General features: G+C 50.7%; 15 protein-coding genes; 7 read left to right on the forward strand and 8 right to left on the reverse strand.

Moving 5' to 3' along the window:
- Positions 1-3,236: 3,236 nt before the first annotated feature.
- Positions 3,237-5,053, reverse strand: CHC_T00008547001 (Cystathionine gamma-synthase, Rhodoplastic CGS1). XM_005718011.1 is given in 2 exon segments: positions 3,237-3,526; positions 3,527-5,053. The coding sequence occupies 1 exon segment, from the start codon at positions 5,051-5,053 to the stop codon at positions 3,527-3,529; it is 1,527 nt and encodes a 508-aa protein (XP_005718068.1). The 3' UTR covers positions 3,237-3,526.
- Positions 5,054-8,009: 2,956 nt separating this feature from the next.
- CHC_T00000593001 (hypothetical protein) lies at positions 8,010-10,194 on the forward strand. XM_005718012.1 is given in 2 exon segments: positions 8,010-9,992; positions 9,993-10,194. The coding sequence occupies 1 exon segment, from the start codon at positions 8,010-8,012 to the stop codon at positions 9,990-9,992; it is 1,983 nt and encodes a 660-aa protein (XP_005718069.1). The 3' UTR covers positions 9,993-10,194.
- Positions 10,195-10,742: 548 nt separating this feature from the next.
- CHC_T00000594001 (hypothetical protein) lies at positions 10,743-11,132 on the reverse strand. The gene has a single exon (XM_005718013.1). It carries the CDS (start codon positions 11,130-11,132, stop codon positions 10,743-10,745), a length of 390 nt encoding a protein of 129 aa, XP_005718070.1.
- A 919-nt stretch (positions 11,133-12,051) lies between these two features.
- CHC_T00000595001 (hypothetical protein) lies at positions 12,052-13,470 on the reverse strand. XM_005718014.1 is given in 2 exon segments: positions 12,052-12,165; positions 12,166-13,470. 1 exon segment carries the CDS (start codon positions 13,468-13,470, stop codon positions 12,166-12,168), a length of 1,305 nt encoding a protein of 434 aa, XP_005718071.1. The 3' UTR covers positions 12,052-12,165.
- An 885-nt stretch (positions 13,471-14,355) lies between these two features.
- CHC_T00008336001 (Histone H4) lies at positions 14,356-14,895 on the forward strand. XM_005718015.1 is given in 3 exon segments: positions 14,356-14,440; positions 14,441-14,468; positions 14,612-14,895. The coding sequence occupies 2 exon segments, from the start codon at positions 14,441-14,443 to the stop codon at positions 14,893-14,895; spliced, it is 312 nt and encodes a 103-aa protein (XP_005718072.1). The 5' UTR covers positions 14,356-14,440.
- A 147-nt stretch (positions 14,896-15,042) lies between these two features.
- Positions 15,043-16,486, reverse strand: CHC_T00000596001 (hypothetical protein). XM_005718016.1 is given in 2 exon segments: positions 15,043-15,049; positions 15,050-16,486. 1 exon segment carries the CDS (start codon positions 16,484-16,486, stop codon positions 15,050-15,052), a length of 1,437 nt encoding a protein of 478 aa, XP_005718073.1. The 3' UTR covers positions 15,043-15,049.
- A 1,301-nt stretch (positions 16,487-17,787) lies between these two features.
- CHC_T00000597001 (hypothetical protein) lies at positions 17,788-19,554 on the reverse strand. XM_005718017.1 is given in 2 exon segments: positions 17,788-18,942; positions 18,943-19,554. The coding sequence occupies 1 exon segment, from the start codon at positions 19,552-19,554 to the stop codon at positions 18,943-18,945; it is 612 nt and encodes a 203-aa protein (XP_005718074.1). The 3' UTR covers positions 17,788-18,942.
- Positions 19,555-19,615: 61 nt separating this feature from the next.
- Positions 19,616-20,053, reverse strand: CHC_T00000598001 (hypothetical protein). The gene has a single exon (XM_005718018.1). It carries the CDS (start codon positions 20,051-20,053, stop codon positions 19,616-19,618), a length of 438 nt encoding a protein of 145 aa, XP_005718075.1.
- Positions 20,054-20,151: 98 nt separating this feature from the next.
- CHC_T00000599001 (hypothetical protein) lies at positions 20,152-20,382 on the forward strand. Its single transcript, XM_005718019.1, has one exon. The coding sequence runs from the start codon at positions 20,152-20,154 to the stop codon at positions 20,380-20,382; it is 231 nt and encodes a 76-aa protein (XP_005718076.1).
- CHC_T00010255001 (WD repeat-containing protein 26 isoform, putative) lies at positions 20,361-22,097 on the forward strand. The gene has a single exon (XM_005718020.1). The coding sequence runs from the start codon at positions 20,361-20,363 to the stop codon at positions 22,095-22,097; it is 1,737 nt and encodes a 578-aa protein (XP_005718077.1).
- Positions 20,383-20,478, forward strand: CHC_T00000600001 (hypothetical protein). Its single transcript, XM_005718021.1, has one exon. It carries the CDS (start codon positions 20,383-20,385, stop codon positions 20,476-20,478), a length of 96 nt encoding a protein of 31 aa, XP_005718078.1.
- Positions 22,098-22,674: 577 nt separating the features above from the next.
- CHC_T00000602001 (hypothetical protein) lies at positions 22,675-22,761 on the reverse strand. The gene has a single exon (XM_005718022.1). It carries the CDS (start codon positions 22,759-22,761, stop codon positions 22,675-22,677), a length of 87 nt encoding a protein of 28 aa, XP_005718079.1.
- A 747-nt stretch (positions 22,762-23,508) lies between these two features.
- Positions 23,509-24,138, forward strand: CHC_T00000603001 (hypothetical protein). Its single transcript, XM_005718023.1, has one exon. It carries the CDS (start codon positions 23,509-23,511, stop codon positions 24,136-24,138), a length of 630 nt encoding a protein of 209 aa, XP_005718080.1.
- Positions 24,139-24,547: 409 nt separating this feature from the next.
- CHC_T00000604001 (hypothetical protein) lies at positions 24,548-26,780 on the reverse strand. XM_005718024.1 is given in 2 exon segments: positions 24,548-24,818; positions 24,819-26,780. The coding sequence occupies 1 exon segment, from the start codon at positions 26,778-26,780 to the stop codon at positions 24,819-24,821; it is 1,962 nt and encodes a 653-aa protein (XP_005718081.1). The 3' UTR covers positions 24,548-24,818.
- Positions 26,781-26,857: 77 nt separating this feature from the next.
- Positions 26,858-27,263, forward strand: part of CHC_T00010013001 (small G protein rab11) — a 2,400-nt gene continuing 1,994 nt past the window's right edge. Inside the window, exon 1 of the mRNA XM_005718025.1 lies at positions 26,858-27,263. This exon is cut by the window's right edge and continues 558 nt beyond it.

Here is a 27,263-nt window from a genome sequence, read left to right on the forward strand (position 1 = left end):
AAATCCCAGGGGCGTATCGCGGTCCAGCAGTGGGGACTCATAAAGCTTGATGACGTCTTCTTTCGACAGTACGTTGTGGCTCTCAGCCACAACTCCCGTCGACTGCTGCAAGCTAAACTTGTTGTCTAGCACAGCCATGAGCCCTTCTGCTGGACAATTGAAAACATCCCCTTCCAGAAGCTTAAGATCATAACCCCACTCATATTTCAATGCTCTTTGAAGCCCTAAAATGTAGCCTCTCATAGTAATTGGCTTGACTTCCTCACCGGACTACGACCGGTAGTTTACAGCGAATTCAATGAGATGGAACCGTACGGTTTTTAGCTGCTGGGTCGTCCAAGCAGTGTGGTTCGCTGGTATGTGGCTGTAGTTGCAGTCAGGAAATACGGCCTTCCGTGTCTATAGAATTTCCCATTCTGAACGAGACTTGCCCATGAGAATGTGGTCGCGCAGATGCTCTTCCTTTTTAAACGCAGCATCCAAAAATCCGGGACGTGATGTTGTGAAGCGGGCCACCGCCTTGAGAGAGGATATGTTGGCACGTTTTGTGTTGGCCAGCATACGTTTGCCTAGAAATGCAGTTGCTGCCTTCGAGTGCCGGCGGGAAGCTGATAGGGGCGTGTCAGGAACGGTCGCATGTGATCCACCAGAACCTGGAGGCGGCGTCCCTGGGACAGACGAAGTGGATGAGGGCATGTTGTGGGGCCTGATGATGGTGCGGGAGTTGAAGAGAGAATTGGGAGGGGTAGGGGTATTGAGTGAGGGCTAGGAGAGAAAGGGGAGGGGAAGGAGGGGATGGAAAGGAGTGTTGGGGAATGTCTGAGGCGGGTTTCGGGATGGTCTGAGTAGACGGCAGCAGTCGCGGAAATATCATCGGCGACGACGGCGGCGGAGCCCATCGACAGCGACGACGGCGGAAAACAGCGATTTATCATTGGTGGACTTGTGTCATACATCTACGTGGCCGAGCATTTCACTGTCAGCCGGTAGACAAGCATATTGTCCACTGGCTACAGCGTGCAGACACGCAGCCTCGTGCTGCGATATGGTGCCCTCGGCAAGCCTCGGGGCACATATCTGCACTCGGCGCGTGTCTGCACTCGTAGCCAGTGGACAACCCCTATGTGTCCCCTCCTACGAGGAGGGAGTCGCAGTGACGGACTCTGAAGACGTTAACGGAACCGAAGCTGAACGTGTTGGGGTCCCATAGATGGGAGGATCCAGGGAAGAGGGGGGTAGCGAGCCTGAAAAGGGGGAACTCATTTTGTCATCACCGAGCTTGCGCTTGATGACCAACAGGGGGGATGCTCTCAGAGATGCCTTCACCGACCGGTGCGGAGCATCCCTACCGGAAAACAATAAAATCCGTGCTGGTCTTATGGCATTTGAAGAGGAGAGATGGCGGGAGACTGCCGCTTGTTTTGCCACAAAACCCCTTCGTCATGTTTTTTGGAGGGAAGTCTTTTTGTCTGACCAGTGAGCCTTGGACAACTGGATTGTCTAGGGTACCAAATTACGGAGAAGCGGAACCTAATTCTTGATATTTGGTTCCGATATTTGCCTCGGAACCAAAAATTTGCTGATTTGGTCGGACCGGTGGGGATGACAATCGACATCAAATCATCAAATTTTGGTTATTTGCTTATTTGCTTCTACCGGTGGTGATGCTCTAAGGGTCTCCTTTCTGGACTGCGAAAGGAGGACTTTACAGTGAAAATGTAAATTACAGTACTGGCACACGATTCGGCATTCAACAGAAAATCTAAAAATCGAAGCTATCCATTACAGCGGTTTGCCCATCCTCGGGATGGAAGACACACCCTCGGTCGCGACAAGCATCAGAAGTGCATGCACAGAGAAGACTAAAACGTGAATGCGCTTCGAATGTGCTCACTGGAATCGAGGGCGAGGGCGTCACGGTGGCGTTCATCGACAGCAACGGAGATGCAGTTACAGTCGCAGTAGCAGATATGGTCGGCGACAGAGACATGGGTGTGCTAGCCATTGCGGTTGCGATAGCAGATGTGGTTCGTGACGCTATGTTCGGATACCATTCGGTAAAAAAAAAAATCCTCTGGCGATATTTCAGTGCGCTGTAGAAATCAGAGATGTGGTTGTGCTCGCAGTCGCAGTTCAGTCGCGGATTTAGATATCGTCTACGTCGCAGACGCCGACTCGATCTGCAGCGGCTGCTGTCCACAGCTACAATACCACCATCCAGTTCTTTCTCTCCTTAAAATCTATTGTCTTACCCCACACCTTCGCTTCGTGCACCGCGGGCAACATCAAGCTAATGCTCGCCTTTACCCGAAAAAGATTAAGGCGACAGATACACCTACGCTTTCTGTGAAATACGAAATATTAGATCGGAAAGGGTCATGTGTACAACATGGACCCTGTAGCGAGACCATAAAGCGCAAAAACGGGAGTGACGAGGGCAGTCTCGCGCATCTTGAGAGATGTTTTGAAACCGAAATTGAGGGAAACGTTATCCCTTCCTTTTGAAATTGTCGGTTTTCGGCTGGTGCTCGCAGAGGCGGGGCATGACAAGACGTTTCATTTTGTAGAAAAGAAGGACAGCTACGGATTTGGTCTTCTCCGCCAGAATGCCCATCTACATGCCCGGAAGAGCAATACTACCCTGATTTGTGTCAGGGTCTGTTAGTAGGTCGGATGTACTTTGAGCGGGTACAGCCTGGCTTGTCACATTAATTTCGAAAGGGTATGCAGAAGGGTATGCAGTGTGAATGGCAGAGTGATTTACAGTTTCGGGATCTTTAATATGTGTCTCTGTGTAGAATGGGTGGACAACACGTATGTACTGGATGTGGAGGTGAAGCGATATACCGTTTTCCATGACCACGAGGGTAAGCAGTTGCGCCAGTGGAAGGCGGATCAAATTGGGAAACTAGACTTGCAGATTTCAATGTTGACTCAACAGTTGGCGTAGAAGGGCCGGGGCAAGTATTCCCACCCGGTGCGCCATCATAACAATCATGCAAACTGCTTTTTTTTGTCGGTACAGGACTCGGGAAGTGTGAAAGCGTTACCGCTCGTGTTGCCCTACTCGCTTTTCATAGGTGAGCATGCAAGCACGACGCTTAAATTATCGGGTACAGTACGCGGTAACATGTCGCAAAACACAAATGGACGCGCAGTCCGTATTTTCCAGCCATACGTCCTCCACATGACCCGTTTGTGTAGACATCACACACAAACACGAAGGCCGCAAAGGATTATACGCAATGCACTTGTGGGCATTCGGAGCGATGCTTCTCTGCATTTCTTTAAATTCCAGAGAAGAACCATCGTACTACAGTACACTAAAACCCCTCGCCTTCTCAAACAGCCAAAGCGAAGCCGAGTGGCAAAAACGCCGAATCCATCCATCAGCGAGAATGTGCACCAGGTGCACCTCCGCAATTCCTTCGAAACCAGCATTGCTATCTTTACAGCAGAATACAATGTTCCTTTCCAGACTTGGAATGTTATCCCGACAGCGTCTCTACCAATGCTTCTCTCAGCATCACACAAACCTCAGCGCCTGCTCAATGTCATCCACCAGGTCATGGGTGTCCTCAATCCCACAAGAGTACCTCACTAGCCCATTGTTGATACCGAGCCTCTTCCTCTCCTTCAGCGGCTGATCAAAGTACCCCATAATACATACCTGCTCCACCAAAGATTCACACCCGCCAAGCGACGGTCCAATGTATGGAATCTTCAACCCGTCAACAAACCTCCCGGTAGCTTCGAAAGTCTCCCTCGACCACTCGTCCCCATTTCCGCGAAGCTCAAAACTCAGGACACCCCCAAACCCTTTTTGGAAGAGCCTGCTCCCCACTTCGTAGTCCACGTGACTCTCCAGCGTCGGGTAGTGCACTTTGGCAACTTTCGGGTGCCTACTGAGAAACTCAGCCACGGCCGCCGCGTTCCTGTTGTGCGCTTCCATGCGCACTCCAAGTGTCTTCATGCCTCTGCTGATGAGGAACGACACGTGGGGATCAACGACACCGCCCATGACGCCTAGCATACCCTTGACTTTCTTGATGAGGTCGGCGCGTCCTGCTAGGGCGCCGCACATCACATCCTGGTGACCTGAGAGATATTTAGTTGCAGAATGAAGAACTAAATCAGCACCAAAGTCAATCGGACGAAAGTTAACCGGCGTCGCAAACGTAGTGTCGATGACAGAAACGGTGCCGTGCGGACGGCAGATGCGAGAAATTTCTGCGACATCAACGACGCGGATTAGCGGATTAGTCGGGGACTCAGAAAAATACATGTCAGCCCCGCGAGTCTCGAGGACTCTGCGAAGACCATCCATATCGGCAGGGTCCAAAACTGTGCAGTCGATGCCCATCTTGGGCAGGACAGTGGTGATAAACTGCCTGGTGCGACGGTAGCAATCGGTGGTGACGACGATATGACCGTTTTCCGGAATGAGGGCCATAAGCATGGTAGTGACAGCGCACATGCCCGATGCGGAGAGGACGCAGTCCTCGGCGTGATCCAAGGCCATGACCTTTTCCTCGACTGCGCGAGTAGTGGGATTGCCATAGCGAGCATACTCGTACGACTGGTACGTGCCGCGATTGTACTCGATACAATCTTCTGTGGACCTAAAAGTGAATGTGGCGCTCTGCACAATGGGGGTATGAATGGCATCGAGCATGGCCTTGAGGTTGAGCGGAGTCCGGACCCTCTCGCCAGCATGAACAGAGACAGTCTGATCGCTAGGGTTTGCAAGAAGAGAGTTGAGAGGGGATGTTCCCGAGCGGGGATCATGACCAAGCTCTGCGACGAGCTTGTCGATTGAGGTGGGACTAGTCTGCGGTGGACGGGCGACGTATGCATTCACGGTTTCGTCCTCCGTCGAGGGCGGGGCCGGCGGGGCAGAGACTGGGGGAGTGGGTGGGGCTTGCTCGCTGAGCGTGGCGCGCACGTGGCTGGCCGTGCGGATAGGGGAACAGTGTGGAGGCGGCATGCCGCGGGTCCAGCCGCGGTCGCTACGGGCCGGGGTCCATACGGGGTGCGAGAAGGCGAGGACCATAGTGGAAATCCGTAGTGAGGCAAGAGGATGAGCGCTGAAGATATGGGATGGTGTGCGAAGCGAAAAGAGGATGGCGACGAGGTTCCAAAAAGCCGAGCGTGTGCGGGCACCTCGGTGTGGGTATGTATGTCTCACAGAGGGTTTAAACGGGCTGTGCGTAAGCGAGCAGGAGCACTCCGGGCGGATGGTGCATCGCAGCCGGGCCGTCCGAGATGAGCTCTAGAGGGAGAAAGATCTGCTGTTGTTTTTGTTTAATGGGTTCATAGAAAATAAGTTATTTTGATCGGGCCACGTTTCTTCGGTACAGTACGAGGGGTCTCACTGGTTCGGTCACAGGCATGGGCAAGCAACGAAAAGCGCCACCGCCACAGCCATGGCCGTTGTGCACGTGTACAGGTGTACACCATGTCCAACACTAAGTACACGTGGAGATTGATACACGTGGCCTAAGATTCCAGGCCGCGAAATGTTAGATATTTTTCGAGAATCCGGAAGCCGCCACCACCATTTTATATTCTTTGTTGTTCGCCTTGCTTCTTGTGTACAGCACACAGTGTTGTGGTGTACAGCGCATTGCCTGCTGGGGTGTCCAATTGCGTCAAGAGATGGCTCCACGTCCCACGCGGCATTAGCTCCACGCTGTCGAGTGGATTTCTTGTCTCCCTTAATCTGGTCCTCCTTGCAGTGAACTCCTGTGCCTGCTCGGAACTCGTCTCCCCTGCTATTTTATGCCCAACTGGCACAGCGTTTACAGTGTAGTATTGAGAGGCTCGCTGCCCAGACTCAGCCTCGACCGCAGTGTTCACAGCCGACGTAGGCTACAGTACAACCGTATGTGCCGCGCTGGAAGAGAGCAAGATGGTATCTCTGATTCGGAGCCAGATTAAATGTGTACGGATAGAGCAACGATTCATTGATGGTCTAATTTCTGTATCGTGCAATAACGGAAACAGGAACAAACGTCCCCATCCCCATGCCTACAATAGTTCGTAGACGCAAGATTGGATACGCGGAGAGGAAGGAAGCAGCTGAACCGTCGACGTCGGCTAGGTGCGGATGTGTACGTTGTTGTATCTTAGAGAGTGGTGAACAAAAGGGCAAACATGGCGGAGACGCATGTCGCAAAAGCACAGCAGAGAGGTAGTATGTATTCCCTGCGAATATGGTTGCGTTGATACATGAATGGATGTCAACGCGAAAACTGAGACAAAGCAATTACTAACGGTAACACGCACCGACTCAAATAGACAGTCAATAGTCGGTGCGTGTCTGCAGCGTCGGCTAGCGCTTGTGGATGTGGCGAAGGAGTCTGCTTTGCTGGCGACGACTCTACACAGGCGTTGGTAGACCGCCGAGAATGCCGTGTGTGCGGAATGAAGATGAAGGGAGGGTTGCGGGCAGAAGAGGAGGCGCAGGCAGTTTGAGGCACCACAAAGATGCAATGGAATGAGAGAAGAACGAGATTCGAGAGTAAGCAGCGGAGGGCGAAGGTGCCGATTTAGTCGGCGTGGCGCAATCGTATTGGCCGTTCGAAGCAATAGCGAGTGACGGAGTTTCAAACCGCGGGCAGTGTACAGTGTACAGTGTACACTCACAAACGTGTTGCACGGCTTGGCTGTTTCGTGGGTCTTTCGCTGATGCTTACTGTCCAACAGAGGTCAATTAGCCATGCTGCTTGCTTGATGTCAACCACAATCCACCTATGTAGAACTGTCAACAGTTCTACATAGGTGGATTGTGGGAAAGCAGGGCGTATGCCTTTTGCGGCTTTCTGCATCAGTGCAGGGCCCTTGACGCCAGCGAGGTAATGGTCTTCCGGTAAGGAGTCGTCTTCTCTCAGCATCAGTGTACTGTACAGTGCAGTGAAGACAATAATTTGTTTCTGCTCTTCTCGAAAGGGTCAACTGTGCGATGTGGTGCCGCTACCGCCGCATTTTGTTGGAGGAGAAAGAGGGGAAGAATGAGGTCTATGGGTCTGCATAAAAAAATTCGCCTGCCACAGTATGCCCGCAACTGAGTGGAGTCTTCGACCGATACTGTAAGAGCCCCCGAATATATGAACAAGGGTATCGTGTAATCGTGCGAGACTGAACGTTGGCTGCGGTTAAAGGTGAGCTCCCCTCATAATTACAGCTATGTTTCTGGTCTATTTTGCGGAATGCATCTGTAAGAGCATGTATTGTTGTCTGTTGTCCTGGGAAGCCCGGGTCGTTGCAGGAGTTCCGCAAGGGGGAGGCATCGCGCTCTACTGGAACTGTACTTAGTCTTGCGATCGGCACTGGAACTAACACGCAGCACGCCAGCAGAGGGCATATTTTCGTTTGAGCGTTTCTACATTTCGCCCTCCGTTCAGCCCCACGACCACCCCGATTGGCTGCCCGATTGGGGCAAAATCCCCNCGATGGGGGCAAATTCCCCGGTCCCCTAATGGCCTGGCCTGGAAAAAAAAACTTTAAATGGGCCCCCCCCCCCCCCTCTTGTTTTCTCCCCCCCTCCCCACCCCCACATGCCCAACACTGCCACGCCCCAGCACTCGCATTTTTTCCACATCTTGTCTGTCTTGCCGTGCCCCTTGTCCTCACCCTTCCTCCCCCGCTGTCCCTCCCGCTCCGCAATCCCCATCTCCCTACTTTTCCCCACCCCTCTCTGTTGGCCCTCTCCCATCATGTCTAACGACACCCCTCTTGCCGCTTCCTCCTCGCGCTCTTCTCGCCCTCCGTCCGACCCCGACCAACGTCGCGTTACCATCTGGAACCGCAGGCAAGGCCGCAAGATCGCCGGAAACGCCGCCCCGCTCTCGAAGAACCTCGAGGACTACTTGCGCAAGCATCCATATTGCGAACGCTATGACGGCCAGGACCGCGCCACCCGCTACACCACACATCGTCGCATCTTACCCCAGGGAGCTCATAACCCGAACCAACAACACATCCTTCGCCCACCCCAGCAAGTCTTTATGCATCCAGCTCAGGTCCTCGTCACCGGTCAACACCCACCTCTTGATCCCAGGGGTCTTCCATTAAGGGTACCAGCCCTCATTCCCATACAAGCACCCATTCATACCGCTCCACCGTCCACCTCGCAGTCCGCTCCGCTCAACCATCACGCAAACATTCACCCACAACAGACAGAACCGCTTCTGTACTATGGGCCGTCTCTGCCACAACAGCAGCAACAAATACAACAAACGCTGCACCAGCAGCAACACCCCCCATCGTACAACCCTGCCGCCCTACAAAATCACGATCCCAAGGCCCTCAACCAGGTTCCCACTTTAAACCCACATAAGCCTCCTACCTCACAAAGCTTCTTCCCCAACGGAATTTCAACCGACACGGCCGCCTTCCCCGACCCTGCCACTGCCACACGTGTCATATCGGAGCGCTCGGCAAATGCAAAGGCTCAAGCGCACCTCGCAATTGCCAACGCCCAAGAACAAGCAAAAGCGGAAGTCCGACGCGGTCAGCCTCGCGAAAATGATCGTCAGCGTCAAGCTTCAAGTCAAGACCACAATCAAAGTCCCCATCAGCCTCAACATCAGCACCATAATCTTCAACCTTCTCAGCCCGATCACAACGAAATTCACCAAAGCGACCCTGTTTCACAGATTAACCCGCAAGGGAATGACGTCGATGTGAATACCGCTGCGGTACTGCAGCAATTGCAAGACGGCCTATCCCACCACCCCGACACGGCCGAGCACCAGTCACATGGCCAGGGTCAGCTTACCCCAGCTCAACTCGTTGTCAATATGAAGGCTATGTATGAAGTACAGCAGAAGAGTACACAACAAAGCAGACCCACACACATTCCTACACCGCAACTGATTTCTCAACCAAACCCGCACGACGTGCCACAAGAACAGCATCATCACCAACCCACACATCATCAACCCACACATCATCACCGTGACGAACAGTTTCAACGACTGCATGACCACCATCACGGTGACGCTGTACAAGACAAAAAGGGTCTCAGCGTGAGCGGGGCAATGCCTCCGTTACATCAGTTTGCTGCGCATGCTTCCCACTCGCAACAGAACACCATTGATGTTGACGCTGCAACCTATCAGCTGGCCGGTACCAGACTCGAAGGCGAAGAAGTTAGTGCAGTCGCGGCTGCCAGTGCTGCCATGCGCCGACAAAATCAGTCCCCGACATATGACAACTCGAACATCATGCGCACAGATTCAACGGACATGGACGTCGGCTCCACCACCCTGTCCTTCTCCGGGAGCGGCACGGACTCGGTGGCCTTGGCCACTGGTAAAGAACAATTGCAGCAGCAGCAGCTGCGACGACCAAATCAACCTGAGAACCAAGATTTAGAAGATGGCAAGGATGCCAAGAAGGTACGCGCAGACCATGTGGATAATTTCTTGAACGGCCAGCCGGCCTCATTTAGCTTTCCGGCAAACGGCCAGATGTTTGATGCGTTCCAACTGCCAAATGGAAAAATCCCCCCATCAATCAGCCAGTCGTTTAGCTTCATCATGAAAGGCGGCCCTTCGAGAGAAAGTTCAATGGAGTTTAGAAAAAACACTTTGAACGGAGGGAACCGAGACATGTCCATTGATTTTTTGAAACGGGACTTATCAATGGAGCTCGTCAGCCAAGTGAGGAAATCGTCTGGGGATCAGGTCTCAAGTGAACTTCCTCGTGACATGAGTGTCGACTTCCTTGGGAGGGCTTTAAGTCAAGCAAACAGAGACTTCAGCATGGAAATGCAGTTCCCGCAAAATCATCTCCTGAACCTTGCCGGCAAAGGCATGAGCATGAGCCATCCCGCCTTCACCGCCCAGGGGGCGATAACTGTCCGGTGCACAATCGAGAGAGGATTTGAATCGCGAGTTTGTGTCTGCGGGGTCAACCGGCCAGCAAGGAGAGCAGAGTCGTCCCGGGGGCGTCATGCGCTCAAAGATTGGTCAATCGCAGGATGATCTGATGATCCATACGTTAGGGAATCAGGCCAATTTGCACAACCGTCGACGAGGAATCAATGGAAGTATTGAGGACTTTCGTGAGGTCTTGCATCCGTTTTAACAATGCTTTAATATGAAATCTTTTCAATGTTCTATAGACTGCTGAATGTACAGTATTGTAAAGTAGGAGTCGAGCTCGGAGTGTGTACGTTTCTCATTTGGTACAAGTCATTTCGGCGGTGTAACTGGAAGCAGTCTGTTATTATGCTTTCCTCTTTGAAAGTAACAGAAACGGAAAATGTATGTCCTGTCGCCATGACTCAATCACAATGTTGAGAACGTAGGCGCATGTGGCAGCATTTCCAAGAAAAGTGAAGGCCAGAAACCATGGGATCACAGATGACAACTCGCCACCCTCACGCACAGTGACGTATGCAAGCGTAAACACGATTCCGCCCAAGTTGTCCTTGAATGTCAGCCCAACCCATTTATTACTGAAATCCTTGATGCCATCGGCTAAGGACTGCACAGCAAGTGCCCTGACACAAATGGCAACAAAGGCTATCAGCAGTATAAAAAACAGAATACCGATGGCTCCCGTCTGCCGTCTTCTAGCGGGAGTGTGAAACACGTCTCCGGTATTCTGTTCCACACTCCTTGGCACAAAGGTCTTTACGAGGTTTTTATGAATGTACACGACGTAACTCATGTAGAGAAACAATGCAGCATTTCCCAGAAACGGAAAGATGACCGCAATTACTTTGTGGTTCAGACAAAGAAAAGGGGGGGTTTCCCGCAGCCAGATGAATGTGGCGGCGAAGACGGCCCCGACGATGTAGTCGACCAGGGCGGTGAGACCCCATGGTGAGACGCCGACAGCTGCGAAGCCGTCGGAAAGGGGTTGTGTTCTGAGGGCATCCATGAGTTCGGCGGATAGGTAGACGAAACCGATAAAGAAAACAGCGCTGCAGAAGAATGCGCGCAAACGGGTTGCGTGGGGCTCCTCTTGGACAGGTATTTCCATCGCAGCTGGTGATGAAGTGCACGTGAGATGTCAAGTGGACAACGAGGAATCCGATGTGAGAGGCGGGAGGGGGAGCCTGATATTGTCAAGTTCCCGGTGCGGGTTATTGATACTGGTGTGGGGCACATGTACATAGACTGCGGCCTTGTTGAGTGGCGATAGGGTTCTCGAAGCCCGCTTGTGAAAGACAACAAAGTTTTCGAGAGGAAAATCAATGCTCTCCAGGTCAGGTTTCGATATTTTGACGCCACAATCCGCGAGATACTACTGTAGATCAATGTCAATACAATAATATTATCCACCAATAAATTGCTTATCCACGGCTCAAAAGCGGTCGCGGATCGGGTTCAACAACAAAGATAGATTCGAGGCATTCCAATTGGGGCAATTCCGTATTCAAGCCACGTCTTCGGGACAGGGTTGCAAACATGGAATTTTAATTTAAAAAACTTGAGAATGTGAACACAAAAAGTTCTACATTCATTACAGCCCTCCACTTCACAAACATCCATTCGCTGTTCCAGTTACATCTGTGGCGATGCGATTTACGGACCGCCAGGTGGAACCAACGCTATCGAGCTAACAAAAACGCTGTGCTGTACATGTGTACCCAGGATAAGAGTGGGGGGGGGGGGCGGCGGGTTGGTCAATTCTTGGACAAAAACATAAAACTCTCAGACAAAATCAAATTCTGCTCGTTTTCGTCCTGGATTATCAGAATGATTCTTTTTCGGTTTTGTGGCGGGGTTAAAGACTAAAGGTTAAAGACTACTGTAGTGGACAATCCCTTTGCGATCAGTGCATCGCTGCTTGGTGAGTACAGTTGCACTTGTTATAAAAACAGTAATCTCTCGAAGAAAAGCCAGACTTTCGCGAAAACCTACAGTATGTTTGAATGCCGAGCCACAATTGTTCGACTTCAACAATTTTGGTTATCAAATCCGTCCTTCAGGAATTCGACGAAAGACCAAATCGTACAGCTCATTTTCGCACTCTTTGCTGAATACTGTACGGTATGAGTTTGTTTGTTTTGGAAAGAAACAGGCGTTACAGCAAGATACACGTGGTGTTTACTAATTACTAAATGCCCAGTTATAATTAAACGAAAGCGACTTACACAACGTCACCCAGCGTGCTCCAAATCTGCAGATTTCTCTACTGGACACGTCAACTAACCAATAATTCAGCCGCCTGTCGCTGATCAAGTGCCTCCAATTTCTTCTTTCGTTGCGCTGATCGGGCCTCGTCCTCGACGGCGTTGACAAACTCTTCAAACACTTTGACGCCCTCTAACATCAAATCCGACGCTGGCCCCGAACCCCGGACCTCCCCGTCTACTTCCTTCATCTCGGCGAGTAAACTTCCCACCTCCGGCGCCATTTCTCCGGGCAAGAAACCGTCCACCTCGGTCGCCCGGAACGGAACGCAGACCCGTCCAGTCTTCGGATGCACGCAGAACGGCGCCTTCAACAAATGGTTGATCTCCTTGCTCACGTTGACATCTAGCCGTGGATATGTGTGCTTGAACATGATGTAGTCCACCGTCGCCCTGACGCCGTAGTCGGATTTCCCAGCTCGCAACAGTTCTTTCTCAATTCGATCCCATTTATCCGGTCCAGAGAGTCCTGCACTACTTGCAAGTCGCTGGTAAATACCGTCCGCAACTGCAGCATTGGGGACCACGGCTAGCATTCTGCGCAAACGCTCATCCCCGTCCAACATGCCCTGATCATTAAGCACAAACTGGCGAAACGTTTTCTCACATGCCACTCGCTTAGCACGCGCAAGGCTCGGATGCAAAGGCACTGTTACCTCGTTTTGTCGACGCCCGGCGTTCTCGCGGCCTTCGAAGCGTAGGTAGAGAAAGTCGGCAACAGCACTGCGTTGCTCGTTTGTCATTCTTCTGGCACGTGCGTCGGCGACCCAACAATGAATTCCACGACGACCCGAATAAACCCAGAGAATGTGACGAAACCCAAAGTCCTCCCTTAAAGCAGCGTCGATGACTTTGACAGCTGTGGCCATGTAGGGCCAGTTGCGGTCGCATACCTCGACAGCCGAACCGCCGGCAAGAGCGCCCATGACGTCCTCGTAATCGGTCATGTCAATATCGAAGACAAGTTCTTTCTCCATGGGAGTAAGCGGGGCTGAAACGGAGTTCTTGTCGGCCGGGGGGAAATTGTAGATGGCGCCGATATCTATCTTGATTGGTGTGAGGGACTTGAGGGAGTCTAGAAGCTTGCTAGGAGTGGGAAAGGACTTCCAACGGAGATAGATGTCACCAGGGAGGGTGAAGGATATTTCCCTGCGCGAGAGCGTATCGTCGTTGCCATAGCGAAGCCATCGGGTAAATTGGGAAGCAGGAAATATGCGGGCGTAATACCATCCAAGCTTGCCGGACAAATCGCCGGCTATCGGGACGGGCGCAGGCTTGCTGTTGAGAGCTGGCGAAGATGTTGGGGCCGTGGGCATGATGCGATGAAGGGGGCTTTGGAAGCAAATGTTTGTTGAATGGTTAGAGGACAAAAAGGGTCCGTCCACAAGGAAAGGTTGGGCTTAGGGGCAGTACGAGAGGGAGAGGGGGGGTGAGAACTCGACGTTACGAGTTGTTGTTTCCCGCCAAAAAGTCAATAGCACGGAATAAGGTGAATTTTTGTGCCGATTTTTTTGAAGCGTGGAGCGAACCAATAGAGAAAGGCCAATTGGTGTGCATATTTGAAGGCTAGTTGGATCGGAGCAGGGATGTCTTGCGACAGCTGGATAGGCAAAGGGGTGGTTTTCGAGAGCAATCTGGGGGGGGGGGGGTGAAGGGATAAGGGGGTGGAAGTTGGGCGGGTGTCAGTGGGGACAGAGTGCAGGGGAAGGAGATGACGAGAGGGCTTCACCGGGGTGCGAGTGGGCGCCAGCGAGGCGAGGCAGGGACGGAGAGAGAGCCGGTTCCGAGGAAGGCCGCGCTACAAGCCGGCAAAAGGGAATTTTGATTCATGTTGCACCTTTGCTTTCAGTCGCTATGCGTGGGCGCGCGGTATCCGCCTGGTCGGCTCGGTCTGCCTCGCTTCCGCCACGCCGTCCCCGGCCTCGACCAGTAGTTTTTGTTGCCGAATCTCGAATCTGCAGTACTGTACCCGCACTCACGCGCCCCACCCCGCCCCTACGCTCCAACCCTCCGCGCCTCCCATGCGCGCTGTACACTCCCGCTCCTCCCAAATCACCCACAACTCCCCCTCGCTCCACTTATTCTAATAAAATGTTGTACTTCTCCCCCCTGCACCATCCCTTTCTTTCCCCAACTCCCGAAGCGTCCCCTCACCCTTAACGACTTTCAATTTTCCCCCGCCCTCCCCCCTAACCCCCCCTCCGTTTCCTACACTTCGCGTCGTCTTTTTCCCCTCATTTTTCTCGCTACATCTTCGCCGCACTCGTCTTTCTCTACTGTACTACCATGTCCGGCCGCGGTAAAGGAGGAAAAGGTATTTCCACCAATTCCCTATTCCCCCCTATGCGACCCCAGATTCCCCCTTTCCCATCTAATCACCCATATCACTAACCCACATCCATAATTTTCAATCGTACAATTTTCTTTCTTCCTTCCCACTCCACTTCCCCCTCCCAGGTCTTGGAAAGGGCGGAGCCAAGCGTCATCGCAAAGTCCTTCGCGATAATATCCAAGGGATCACCAAGCCCGCCATCCGTCGTCTCGCCCGTCGTGGCGGTGTCAAGCGTATCTCAGGCCTCATCTACGAGGAGACCCGCAACGTTCTCAAGGTCTTCCTCGAGTCCGTCATCCGCGACGCTGTCACCTACACAGAGCACGCTCGTCGCAAGACAGTCGTCTCGATGGATGTCGTCTACGCCCTCAAGCGCCAGGGCCGTACGCTTTACGGCTTCGGCAGTTAGCTTCGCCATTCGCTCATCGCGAGTTACATGTTGTTCATACGAATAAACCACACTACAGCTTTCTCGGTTCAACATTCTCTTGCCCCAACCGCTCTTCCCCATTACCACTATTCCTTTGATATTGATTCTTCTGCACATCTCTTAAACAACGTTTTTACCGAGTGTCTTCTTCCACTAACACCTTTTCACTAGAAGCATACTTACAAAACACTACTGTTGAAATCCCGTACCATACAACCAGGGAACGAAACATGAGTCTCCACGACCCATCAGCCCATCGCAATACAAGCGTGGAAAATGGGATAGCCACGAGCCCCGCAAAAGAAGCCATCGTGTTCGCCACTGCTTTAAATGTTCCAGTCAGACTCGGTGAGGACATGTCCAAATAACAGCTCTCGAACCCTCCCGAGTTTAAACTCATAAAGGCCATGCTCATCGAAATCAACAACAATGCTGTCGGTACCGTGCTTGCAACACTAAAGGCAATCAATAGAATCGCCGCTCCAACGTTGGCCACAAACGTCACAACTTTTCGAGCATTCGTCAACGACATCCCCCTCCCCTGAAGTCGGTCTCCCGCGTAGCCTCCAATGTTTGCTGCAATCGCCATGCTTATGTACGGTAGAAACGTAAACGAAAGAGAACCTGTCTCTGTATGAAATACGTGCTTGAAATATGACGGCAGCCAACTGAGGATAGTGTAATGAATAAACCCAAATAGGGCTTGAGTGATGCAAACAGCCATGCATTCCGGGCTCGTCAAAATGAAACGGATGCAGGATATCTCAGACAATGAAAAAACTTGAAGCAACAGGCCGCTGGGCGCGCAAGTTTTTGGTTGCCTACTTACGACCGAAACCCCATTGCTCATTATCGGGTGGGCTAGTTGCTTCTCGACCCCCTCAGGTTTCACAGCACTCGCAGTTCGTTCGCCAGAAGAATTGGCGTCAACTAGTCCATGAGTGGAACTCTGGGGCAACTTCGAATAAGCAGAGGCCTCTATGTCTGATCCCACCTTGACATCGCTGTCACGATCATGCGCAAGTATATTCCATGCCGCGATCCATACTAGCCCGGCAGCTCCAAAAATGTAGAATATAACCTGCCATGACCATACCCGAATAATGATTGGCGACAGAACAAGAGCAAACGTGGTCCCAGCATGGACCCCAGTTAAGAATATTGATACAGAACGACCACGCTCATTGACAGGGACCCACGCGGAGAGAAAATGATATACGGATGGGAATGCAACACCTTCCGAAAGCCCCATTAAAACTCGGCATACTAACAAAGGATAAAATCCTATTGCACATGCAAAAGGGGTACAAAATGTGAACATGCTCCAAAGGAACGCACCATATGAGAGTACTTTCTTTCCACCAAACCTTCTGCAGAGCATAGCACCTCCCACTTGCATTGGCAGATAACCCAAGAAGAAGGAACTCATGATGAGTCCCTGCTGGTCGAGCGAATAGTCATAGTCCTCTCCAATTGCAATGATTGCGACTGACAAGTTGACTCGGTCTGCATAATTGATAAAGCAGCAAAATGCGCAAAGAATGACCATGACATGACGCTCAGGCACCATTTTGCGATTGGCAACCGAATAACCTTTCTAGATGTCCCGGCGCTACAAGAGCGCTACTCCCTTTGTTTCTTTTACAGATGAGATGCCGGCTATCCCCCTATCTGAAGCGTGGCTCTGGGATGTGTGTGTCAGAATGGACGCGAACGATGCATTCACAGCATTGGCTGACGCGGTGTTTCAGTTCGGAAGAAATGATGCTTGCCCCTTAGCTAGGATGTCACGACACTCTTCAAGCCGTTGGTAGATAACTCTTTGTTCTCTAACTTCTCCATGTCATGCCCAGTTCAAGATGTGCATCTTCTAACGCAGGAGGTGCAGAGGCTTGGACCGACAAGGTCATCAATGCTTTCGATGGAGTAGGTGAGAAGAATGCGTTGCCGGGGGAGGAGGGATTGCAGTTTTTACGCACTCAGTTTCATCCCTCGTCAACAAAATATATACGTAATTATATATTAAATTCTTGTCAATCATCCGGGCGGGGCGTTACTGTACATTGCGTTACTGTACTGTTGCGGCAATTCCTCCGCGAAATACCGAGCGACCTGCGCCAACGAGAATCCACTCGTCTTCGTCTTTATCCTTCACAAGTCTGCTGCCGTCCCCCTCCCTATCTGCTCCAGGGACGGCTCTTAAGTACTCTATGCCCGGGGGCCGTCCTCTCTTCCCCCAACCTCTCCTGGCGCCCCCCTTTCCCTTCAGCTTCCCTCTGCTCCAGTCCTGGCGCCCTCCTCCTGCTCCTTTCCTTTCACCCACACGGCCGGTAGCCTCCCCCGTCTTCTTGTCCCGGTCCAAGTTCCCTCGCAGCCACGGGTTTCCCTTCATCCTCCGTCTGTCTATTGCCGACAGTTCCCCACGTGCATGATCCCGCCACTTCTACTGCCTTTCGGTTCGTACGCCTCGGTTCCGGCCGTGTCCGCTTTGATTCGCCTTACGCGTGTCCACCTTGCCACCTGGCACCTGGGTTTATCCGTAACAGTACTGTGCAATGCGTTACAGTACACATGTACAGTACGTACCAAAGGTAAAGTAAAGTTTACTTTACTTTACTGTGCGCAAAGCAAAAGAGCCTGTTCTCTGTGATAGATGCTGTCGTGGCACAATGAACTATGATATTGTACGGTACCAAGGGTACAGAGTAAAGTCTCGATAAGCTGCGTACCGGATATGATGAACTGTCTCGGTACCGTGAACCGAAGGACTATGAGGGAGGCGCCACCCCGCTTTTTTGGCCCAGAATCGACGTTTTTGTATTTCTAAGGTGAACCAGACTCTATAGAACGAACTACGCGATACCATGAACATAAAAAATATGAAAAACCCAGAGTTCACTTTATCGAGGCCGAAATGCGCACTAGAAACGAACCATCAACGAATACAGAAGCTATCAATACGTCCTTGCTTCAGATTCATACGTTGAAGTCTCCGTACGCGGCTGAATGAAAAGAAAGGGAGGCTGAATCACAACGGGAAGAGCTCTGGATGTCCGATTGCGCCCGTCGACGTCGCCCGTCGATACACAGTGTCAGAGGAAGTGACGTTATGTGCCTTGCTGTACCTGTACAACGGCTACACGTGTACATGAGCAGTTCCGCCACTGTGAACTGGCCCGGTAAGGCGAACTCAGTAGGTTGCTCGGAAGCGCCACATTTCGGTTCACCATATTGAGACTTTACTCTGTACCCTGGTATGGTACAACTCAAGCTACAGTACTACTGTATTGTTGTATAACACTCGTTTCTGGGAACGGTCGCTTGGTCTCCACTCACGGGCACGATACCTTGGCGCCTCCCAATTATTTCGAAGACCTCAGCTGACCCCCACCTGAGCAAGAATCATAGCTACTCTGAAAATTGGACAAGACATGCAAAGCGACATGCAGGTGCTCCGGGAGCGCATTGCAAGAATTGACGCCGTCGTTGGATCAGGTCTCCCTCAGCAGAGTTCCTGCCTTCACGTTCAGATGCAACATGCTTTGAACAGCATACGGAAACACATTCCTGATGAAATTGTAGCAGCCCGCCACGCCCTTGATATGATATCTTACGCCGCACCCGGACTACGAGGGCTTTCTGCTGCCCGTCAGGCGCGCGTTGAACACGCTGAAGCCATAGTCGATCGTGTCGTGAAAGCGCTTGTGGAAATGGACACATTGGAAAGGAGTATGACTATTCCTGGTAACGATCTACCTATCAATCGTGAGCACTTGCAGAAGCTCGACATTTTACAGCAAAAAGTTATGTGCGAAGCCGAGCCCCAAATTGAAAGCGAAGAGCAGCGACTTGATCGGGTTCTAGTTGACTTTAACGACGCTACGCTTCGTTTAAACCATAGAATACTGGCGATGGCAAACAAGATCAAGGGCATGGACAACTGAGACGAACACAGCAATCCCGTGGTCGCTTAGTTGTCGTTTGTATAAACGGAGTGCGAAGTTCGAATAATTTGAAACGTTTTCTTCAATTTAACCCGCTATCCTCCGGCGACGCAGTACGTTTTCTGCGGATACGTTGCGAACGAAGGGCTCTATCAATGTCTTGCATCACGTTTGAGTGGAAGACGCCTCGGGTGGATTCAAAAAATTCTTCCAGATCTTTCCCCTGAACAGTTTCATACTCATCTGCCTGGACAATCATTTCCATCTTATCAAGTTCTTTGACGAGGCGTGCGTCTTCGGTTTTCCCTTGATCGTACTCAAGCCAAAGGTCGTACAGTTCCTTTCCGAAAGTTGATTGTGAAAGGGCATCATCCCGGAGATGATGCATTGCAGCCTCTTCTCGGCTAAACTTTTCCTCTTTGGAGACGCCATCCCCCGGAGCAATATCCCCGACTTCAGATTCGGCGAGATCATGGACTAGTGCCATCTTGATGAGTCGGTCTCGTCGAGCGGAATCATTGCCACCAACGGCCATAGCCATCAGTGCCATACGATACATATGATCGCTAACGCTCTCTGGATCGTGCACTCCCCGTTTGACCCATCCTGTTCTCTTAATGGTCTTGAGTTTGCCTACGAATCGAAAGAAACTGAGGAGGTCCTCTGCTGGAAGCTGTGATTGTTGAGCTGACATGGCAGCGTATGTTTTCAGTTGGATACTTCTAGTCAAACAGTTGTGGATTTGAAACCAACTCTTAAGAGTAGGTGCGAATGGAAGACAGAGGGTGCAAATGGAGGCGCCCTGCAATGTGTAAGAATCTGAGAGCGAAAATAAACTTGCTTGCATGCAGTGGCAGAATCAATTTCGAAATGAGCCTCTGTCGCCCCCAGGAAAACAGTGGCTTGTAGTTGTTATTGATTATGTTGCTCAGATAAGCACTTTGTCGTGCTAGTATGTTGACTTTAACAACAAGAAGCGAACTCAAATCTCTACCGAATGCGTGAGTACTTGATAGCAGCGCTGAGGTCTGTGTATCCTCGTAATGTGATGAAACCGAATCGAACGTTCTGCAAAATATGTAAATCCTGTTGATTTGCTTCTCTTCGGGAAAAGTGCAGAGGACGGTCGGCTCCTGTCTCCGATAGTGAGGTACAAGTTCGCGCATTCTGGTGCTTTGAGCCTGCAATTGCATGATGTTAAATCAACGAAAAATTTAGGCAGATGCGCTATCAGTGCCATTTTAAGAGCCCCCCGGTTTTTATCCGCTGTGCGGATGCAATACCACCAAGGATGGTACAGTATCTCTACTCTACGCACTCAACAAAGCAAAACGTGGAGTCTGCATCTTGCAAGTCACTTTGTCGCACACTCGCGTCTTGGCCTTGGCATCTACTCTGCCGTCTGTACCAGGACGGCTGCATCTCTGGTGGCAGGTCCGAGCGCGCAGAGAGGTTGTATTCCTCGCTTCCACCCTCCTTGCATGACAGAATTGCCCAAATATGTCGCAGTCCAGTGCAATGAATGGAAACGATGTCAACACGACGGGCAATGGTATGCACCCAAACGGCGACAAGAATGGAAACGTCATGGATGATGCCAACTCTTCTGACTCCCTAAATGATCATGACTGCACTGAGCGTGGTCTGGATCGAAATCAGCTCGTGAGAATCATTGTCCAAGCCATTGATAGCTTAGGATATTCTGATTCTGCTAGAACCCTTGAAAAAGAAGCCAGCGTAGAAGCCATGTCATTGCAGATGAGGAGACTACGAGACTGTGTTCTTTTGGGAAGATGGGATCAGCTCGAGCACGTTCTCAGCGAAGTGACAGTTTTCAAATCAGAGAGCGATGCAAGAGCTGCCAGGTTCGTGCTCTACGAACAAAAGTTTCTTGAACTTCTGGAAGCTGGGCAAACAGCTCAGGCACTAGAATGCCTCAGAAACGACCTCACCCGCTTGAGTCGAGATCCCAAGTTGCTTCACAAGCTTCCATTACTCTGTATGTGCACCACACCCGACGAAGTCAGGAAGCATGCACGGTGGCCGGGTGCAGGTTCGGAATCTAGGGCATTAGTTTTACAAAAGCTGCAGAGCTATGTTCCAGCCAGCGAGTTACTGCAAGAGAACCGCCTTGAGAATATGCTTTGTCAGGCAATTTTGTATCAAAAGCAAATCGCAATGTTTCCTTATACAAAGCAACGAGAAGCAAGCCTCTTGGAGGATATGGTTCACTGCGAGGACCTTTTGCCTCGAAAGATTCTGCATAAATTGGAGGGCCATTCTGATGAGGTGTGGTTCGTCCAGTTTTCTCATGACGGCGAATATCTTTCATCAGCATCGAAAGATGGGTCTGCAATCATTTGGAAGAGTCGGGCGTTGCTTGCAGGAGAGTGTGAGACCAGCAACGCTATGTTACACAAGCTTGAAGGTCATTCACGAACAATCTGTTTTTTAAGTTGGTCTCCAACTGACAAATATCTTCTAAGTTGTGGGGAGGACCATACGCTGCGCTTGTGGGACGTCAAGTCTGGTAGGTGTATTCGTGTTTTTGACCGGCATACCGGGCAAATAACAGCTTGCGCGTGGATGCCTCATGGTCGATCTTTTGTGTCAGGGGCCCATGACTCAACTATTTATGAATGGAGCGTGGATTCAGGAGAATGCATCGCTTCCTATGCGGCCACGACACGCGTGAATGACGTTTCAATATCCAAAGATGGAAAACTTCTAATCGCCACATGTTCTGACAACGGCATCCAAATCTTCGATACAACGGCAAGAACTCAAATAGCTTCCATGAAAGAGAAAGTTAGTATAACCTCAATCTTTTTGTCAAGTGACTCTGAGTCACTACTCGTGAACACGAACTCTAGCGAGGATCCAAAGATGCAAGAACCCGAAATACATATCTGGAGCATGCGTGACATGGAAATTCGACAAAAGTTCAAGGGTTTCAAACAAACGAAATTTGTTATACGAGGATGTTTTGGAGGACATGAACAAATGTTGGTACTCTGCGGATCCGAGGACCACATGGTTTACATCTGGGAGAGAAAGAGCGGGGAGCTGATAGCTAAATTGGAAGGGCACCAGGGCACTGTCAACACTGTTGCCTGTAGCGAAGCAGACGGGAACCTCATCGCATCTGGTTCCGACGACAAAACTGTAATTGTAGGTTCAAATCGGTGCATGGCTGCTTTTTTCATCCACTCGGCGTCGTGTTCTGTTTGTGTCTAACAGGTTTACTGTACTTGTCTTCTTTCTTCTCTGCAGATTTGGGGTGTGCAAAAACAGAATGTCAAGTTCCAAACATACAGCAGTTCAAATAGGTGTTGAGTTATATCCTCATTCAAGGACAAAACTTGGCATTATGAGATTAAGAGCGAAATTGTCAGCTAAGCAAACTCTCTTATACCACTTGTGAACTATATGCAGCTGCCCCTTTTCCTTCACAAAAGCAAGCTGCGAATCCGATGCCGAAGTAAGGATGCTGCGGCAAAATGATAGAACAGTGATACTTGTTCTTTTATAGCGGGTACGCTATCGTGAAGGATATGCGGCATGCCAATTTCGTGTTCATAAGGAAGTTGGTGTACAAGGAGAACTGTTGAGCGTCGTATTTCTCTTCTCTCCATTAACTTTCTACTCTGAACTAGTCTCTCAGAGTTTCCAACGATGCGCATATATCCCCCGGGGTATGGATGCTTCGCTCAAAGTTCATGTTGTTTTCCGAATTTACTAGAATCCATATCGCAAATAAAAACATGACGTCTCACTATTTTCGGTCCCAGTCTGAAGGATCTCCCATCGGTATCTAATCAGTCAAGGGGAGGAAACTTGATATTCTTTCAGGAAGTGGCTCCGCGCTATTCCAGACGGCCGAGCTCCAAAAAGACGTCATGCCTAGCCATTTAGTACATTGATACAGTCTAGCCGACAACAATCCCTGGCGAATCCCGTCTGATGTTGTAGGGGAAAGAGGTATTTCTTCGTCTTTGCACTATCGTGAGATGTCAATGTGCTCACGGAATGTACTCCTTCAGAGATCCCTTCAATGGGTAACAGAAATTGCCTGGTTGAATTTTTTAGCAGCAATGTTGTGGGGTCGAGATCTCCCCGCTGGAAAGTCGCGCAGCCTCAGTCCAAGCAGACACTTTGTTAAACCGATCAATCGCTTGACCTGCGGTACGGGTTGCCTGCCGCGCTTCTTCGTTCTGAATCCGTGCGCGAAATACTGCGAGGAAGCTATTGCTCAGTCTCGAACTTTCAAAATTGTGAGTTCCCGACGGAGCGTCTCTTTATTATGAGGGCGGTGAAAATGGCTTTCATTACTTGTATCTCATCGAGTCATCTCACACGGAAGCAAGGCAGTAGTACCGAGCGCTCATTCTTTCTTCAGAAGCAACTAATCCCACTTGGGAGACCACTCATATGTAGAGCACGGCACAGATCCAAACAGGTGAGAATGGACTTCCAGGGCAGTAGCAACAAAAGCGCGAACGGAACTGAAGGGAGTGCACAAACCCATGATGACAAAGGGTCTGGTCCTGCATTGAGCAGATATGGAATAGGTGCTCTGTACATTGGGTTCGCTTCGTCCGTTCTCTTCCTCGGTCCCGGTACACTGAGCGATCCCGGCCAACTCGGTATGATTATCTCTGGGAAGCTGGAGGACGTAAACGATGTCTTCTTCGCCATCTTCAACCTCTTTGGCGCCACTAGCGTTACATTGGCGGCCCTTCTAAATGCTGGGGCTTCCCGACAAAAAAAGCTCCGGACTGATCTATTCTCGATTGCTGGTTTGTTTCTAGGATTTTGGTCTTTTGGACCATATCTCTTTGGACGGGAATACGTGCCGAAGATCGCGAGGGAAGAAGTGTATGATCGTGGGATCCTTAGCCGTGCTCTGGAAAGCAAGGCTTTGGCGCTAGCTACCGTTGGGTACGCACTTTGGGCATATGCGTTTGCACTCGGTTTCTTTACTCCTGGAACACTAAAGTATCATGATGTTCTCTTGTACGCCACCGTGGTAGACCTCTTCCGGGATTTCTCAATGGACCGCGGCATATTTTCAACATGCATTGATTTTGTCATTTTGAACACTGTAATAGGTGGTCCACTGACGGAGGACATGTCGCGGCGGGGCTGGTTTAGGGAAGGTCGAAACATCGATTCCATACTTACCGCGTTATGCTTCTTGTTGATACCGGTTTTAGGACCAGCGGTATATCTTCTTCTGCGCCCGTCCTTGCCTGAGAGTAACTCTGAGAAGTCCTAGTAAAGACCAGCACATGTGTGAATCAGGATGCGCTGAACAAATGAACGGTGCACCCTTGTAGCATCGGGTGAAGGACAAGCAGTTCGTCTTCAAGTGAGAGCGGATTTGTGTTCTGTAGCAACAATACGCTAGCTACAGAACATAACTTATGTCTTCTTTCTAACGGGAAGTAGCATTGCAGCGCGAAGGTAGGGTGTGCGCAAGCCGAGCAATCTGGAATGCCCGGCCGAGGGACGACCCTGCGTTGTCCTGACGTTCTGATTCTGTTATCGTTCTGCAGTCTGGGTTTCCAGCTTTTCTCTGAAGCTCTGAGGCCAGGCCCTCTGACCCTCTCGACAGAATCATGGTGGGACAAGAGCTCGACAGATGGCGGAGGGTCGTCGATCTGATGCCCAGTGCGGTGATGTAGTTTTCAGAGGTAAATGCTTTGTGCAATGGTTTTACTGGGAATCATTCCCAACTTCTACTGTACATCGTCTACATATCGAATATTGTACCGGGCCGAGGCATTCGTCGCAAGCTTCTTCTCCCACCGAAAATTACTCAAAACTACCACGTCAAGAACAGAGCTAGTTACTTAGGCGGCGTGGAAATTGCCAAACTCACACCCTTTGAGGCTCTGCCTCTACACATGCACGTACTTTTGACTACCGTACATCAAATCACGGCATCCAGCCGTGCTATAGCCTGAAGCGTTCCTTCAGTAGTTTTTGGAGGGTTGGTGGCAATGTCTTACACAATCCTGCCCACCGATCCCCGAGAGATGTCTTGAACCCTCCAAGAATGGTTGCAAATTCCATTTCAAGGTCTGGTTTGCATTGGTACCAACTCGCTATCGCGTCAACATAGTACACGAAACACTCAAGGACGGCCCCCGGATTCACTCTAACCATACTGTTCATTCCGTGAAACGCCTGCTCCTTATCCACGTCATCCCGAATATTTCGCAAATGAGAGAAGACAGCCTTCGCAAATACTCCCAAACGAACAGACATCGCATCTGGCATGACAAGCCCCAGTCGCCCAAGCGTTATAGCGGAATTTTCTAGTAGAGTCTTGTTCAGTTGTGTTGAGTTGACCACAAGAATCAAGGGATCCACCGCTCTCTCCAACAACACCCTTTGAATTGTTTCTCGATCGATTGGTACGTTCGGAGGAAGGAAACCAGCCATCATGATTAACTCACCGAGGGCCCATGTAGCGTTGTTAGATACCGACATATATTCAGGATCCAAGGCATCCACTGAAAACTTAACATATTCAGACAACGCAGGAATTAAGGACGGGATCCTCGCGCGCGCCAACTCGCCTAAAAGCGCAAATGCACTCTGTCGAACTTCTGCTCGGTTGTCTCTCATTGCCACGAAAAGTAACGGCAGAAGTGGTTTCGCTCCGTTTCCGCTTTTCGCAACGAATGGGTCCACACTGGCACCAAGCGCTTCAGCGAGGCTGCACATGAGATCGAGAGAGCTTATTAGAAACTCTACATGCGCATCATCCCGTTCTCCGTGCGATTCTCTTGAATATACTATATCCATAATATTAGCACAACGCGAAAAAATGTTTGCAGCAAATTGTTGTGAGCGAACGCCAATCGAGCGAAAGACGACTCCCAGGCACTCTAGAATCGGGAGCATGGAAAGATGTGTGTCGCCAACTGAGTTCCACTGCGAAATTAGTAAAGGCATTAGCTTATTCAGGTAATCAGGAATGGCAAGTTCGCTGCCTACAGCATCCGCGAGACCACATACAACATCATAAAGCGCAATGCGATTACTCTGTTGATATCTTTCAAATGCGACTTTCAAAGTACGGAGTATTGGCGTCAAGTAAGACGTCAACAGAGGGCCTGTTTCCTCTTCGAGTGTGGCTAACGCAGAGCAAGAAGCTTTCTGAACAACCTTATTTCGGTCAAGCATACGGTCTAGCAGTAATTTCAGCAGCTGTTGATACGACGCGTCATCGTGCTCGCTGATTATCCATTTGGCGTATCTAGAGAGCGTCCAACAACTTATACACCGTACCATGTAATGTGAATCTGATGCTAGACGCATCAGAAAAGGGAAAATATTGCGCATATGATGTGACATTCCGCCGTAGCAACCCTCTGCAATTGCACCCAGCGCCAGGACCCCACACTCCCTCTGTTCCCAGTTCTCTCCATCAGTTAGCTTGTCTTGCAATACCGGCTGGAGCGCATCTAAGAGTTCGTCCGCAAAAAGAGTGGACAAGCTGTCCAGGGCGGCTGCTGAACCCCTTCTTAGATTCCATTCTGTGCCATCAGCGTCACGATCTTCATATCCACCCTCTCCGTCATCATCGTCATCATCATCATTTCCCCCATCATGAGAATCGTTACCAAAGCCATCTTGGGCTCCCTTCACCCCCTCTACAGCACCCATAGGCACCCGGCTGCTCCCATTCATGATATTCTCGTTGGTGCGCGGATTATACATTGCTTCGGGAGAACTTCCTTTCAAGGCATGATCCACCTCACCCTCCATTGCACCTGCGTTACCGTTAGTGTCGCGGAATTTCGGCTGATGAAAACGAGGCCGCATGTCCTCGGGCCTATCGGGAACCAGGTCGTCAGGACCAGCCGCGGCATCTATCGTTTCCTTTTCGAACGACGAGTAAACCATGTTGTTCAAAAGAATAGGTACCAACCTGGGCAGGTACGGACGTAATGTGTCCACTGCTCCTCTGCTTGCCGAGAATGAACTCCAAAACTCTGATGCCTCCCGTGCGACCTCTTCGTTGGGGTGCATCGATGACTGCAGCATGTACTCAATGACATTTTTGATGTGTGGGGCAAGCGCGTGTGGACTGACATCAAGCAGTAGACAAATGGCAGTGCAGACTCGTTTTCGGACTTCTGGAGACGAGTCCTCCGCTACACTGAATACGGTATTACACAGTACCTCTATGTTCGCTTGCAGGGCCGGTGGCATGACGAGAATTAAGTGATTTAGGATCTGCAGGGCTCGTGCTCGAACACTTTGTGTTTGGTGACGACAGAGCAGAATAATCTTTGGGAGAAGAGTATCTAGAGACTGTGATTGATCTTCTGCGAGCATGTTTGGAGCATCTTCAGCAAGACGACTAAGAACAGCTAGTGAGCCGTC

This window comes from Chondrus crispus, genomic scaffold (assembly GCF_000350225.1).
Source record: "Chondrus crispus Stackhouse genomic scaffold, scaffold_363, whole genome shotgun sequence".
Classification (NCBI taxonomy): domain Eukaryota; phylum Rhodophyta; class Florideophyceae; order Gigartinales; family Gigartinaceae; genus Chondrus; species Chondrus crispus.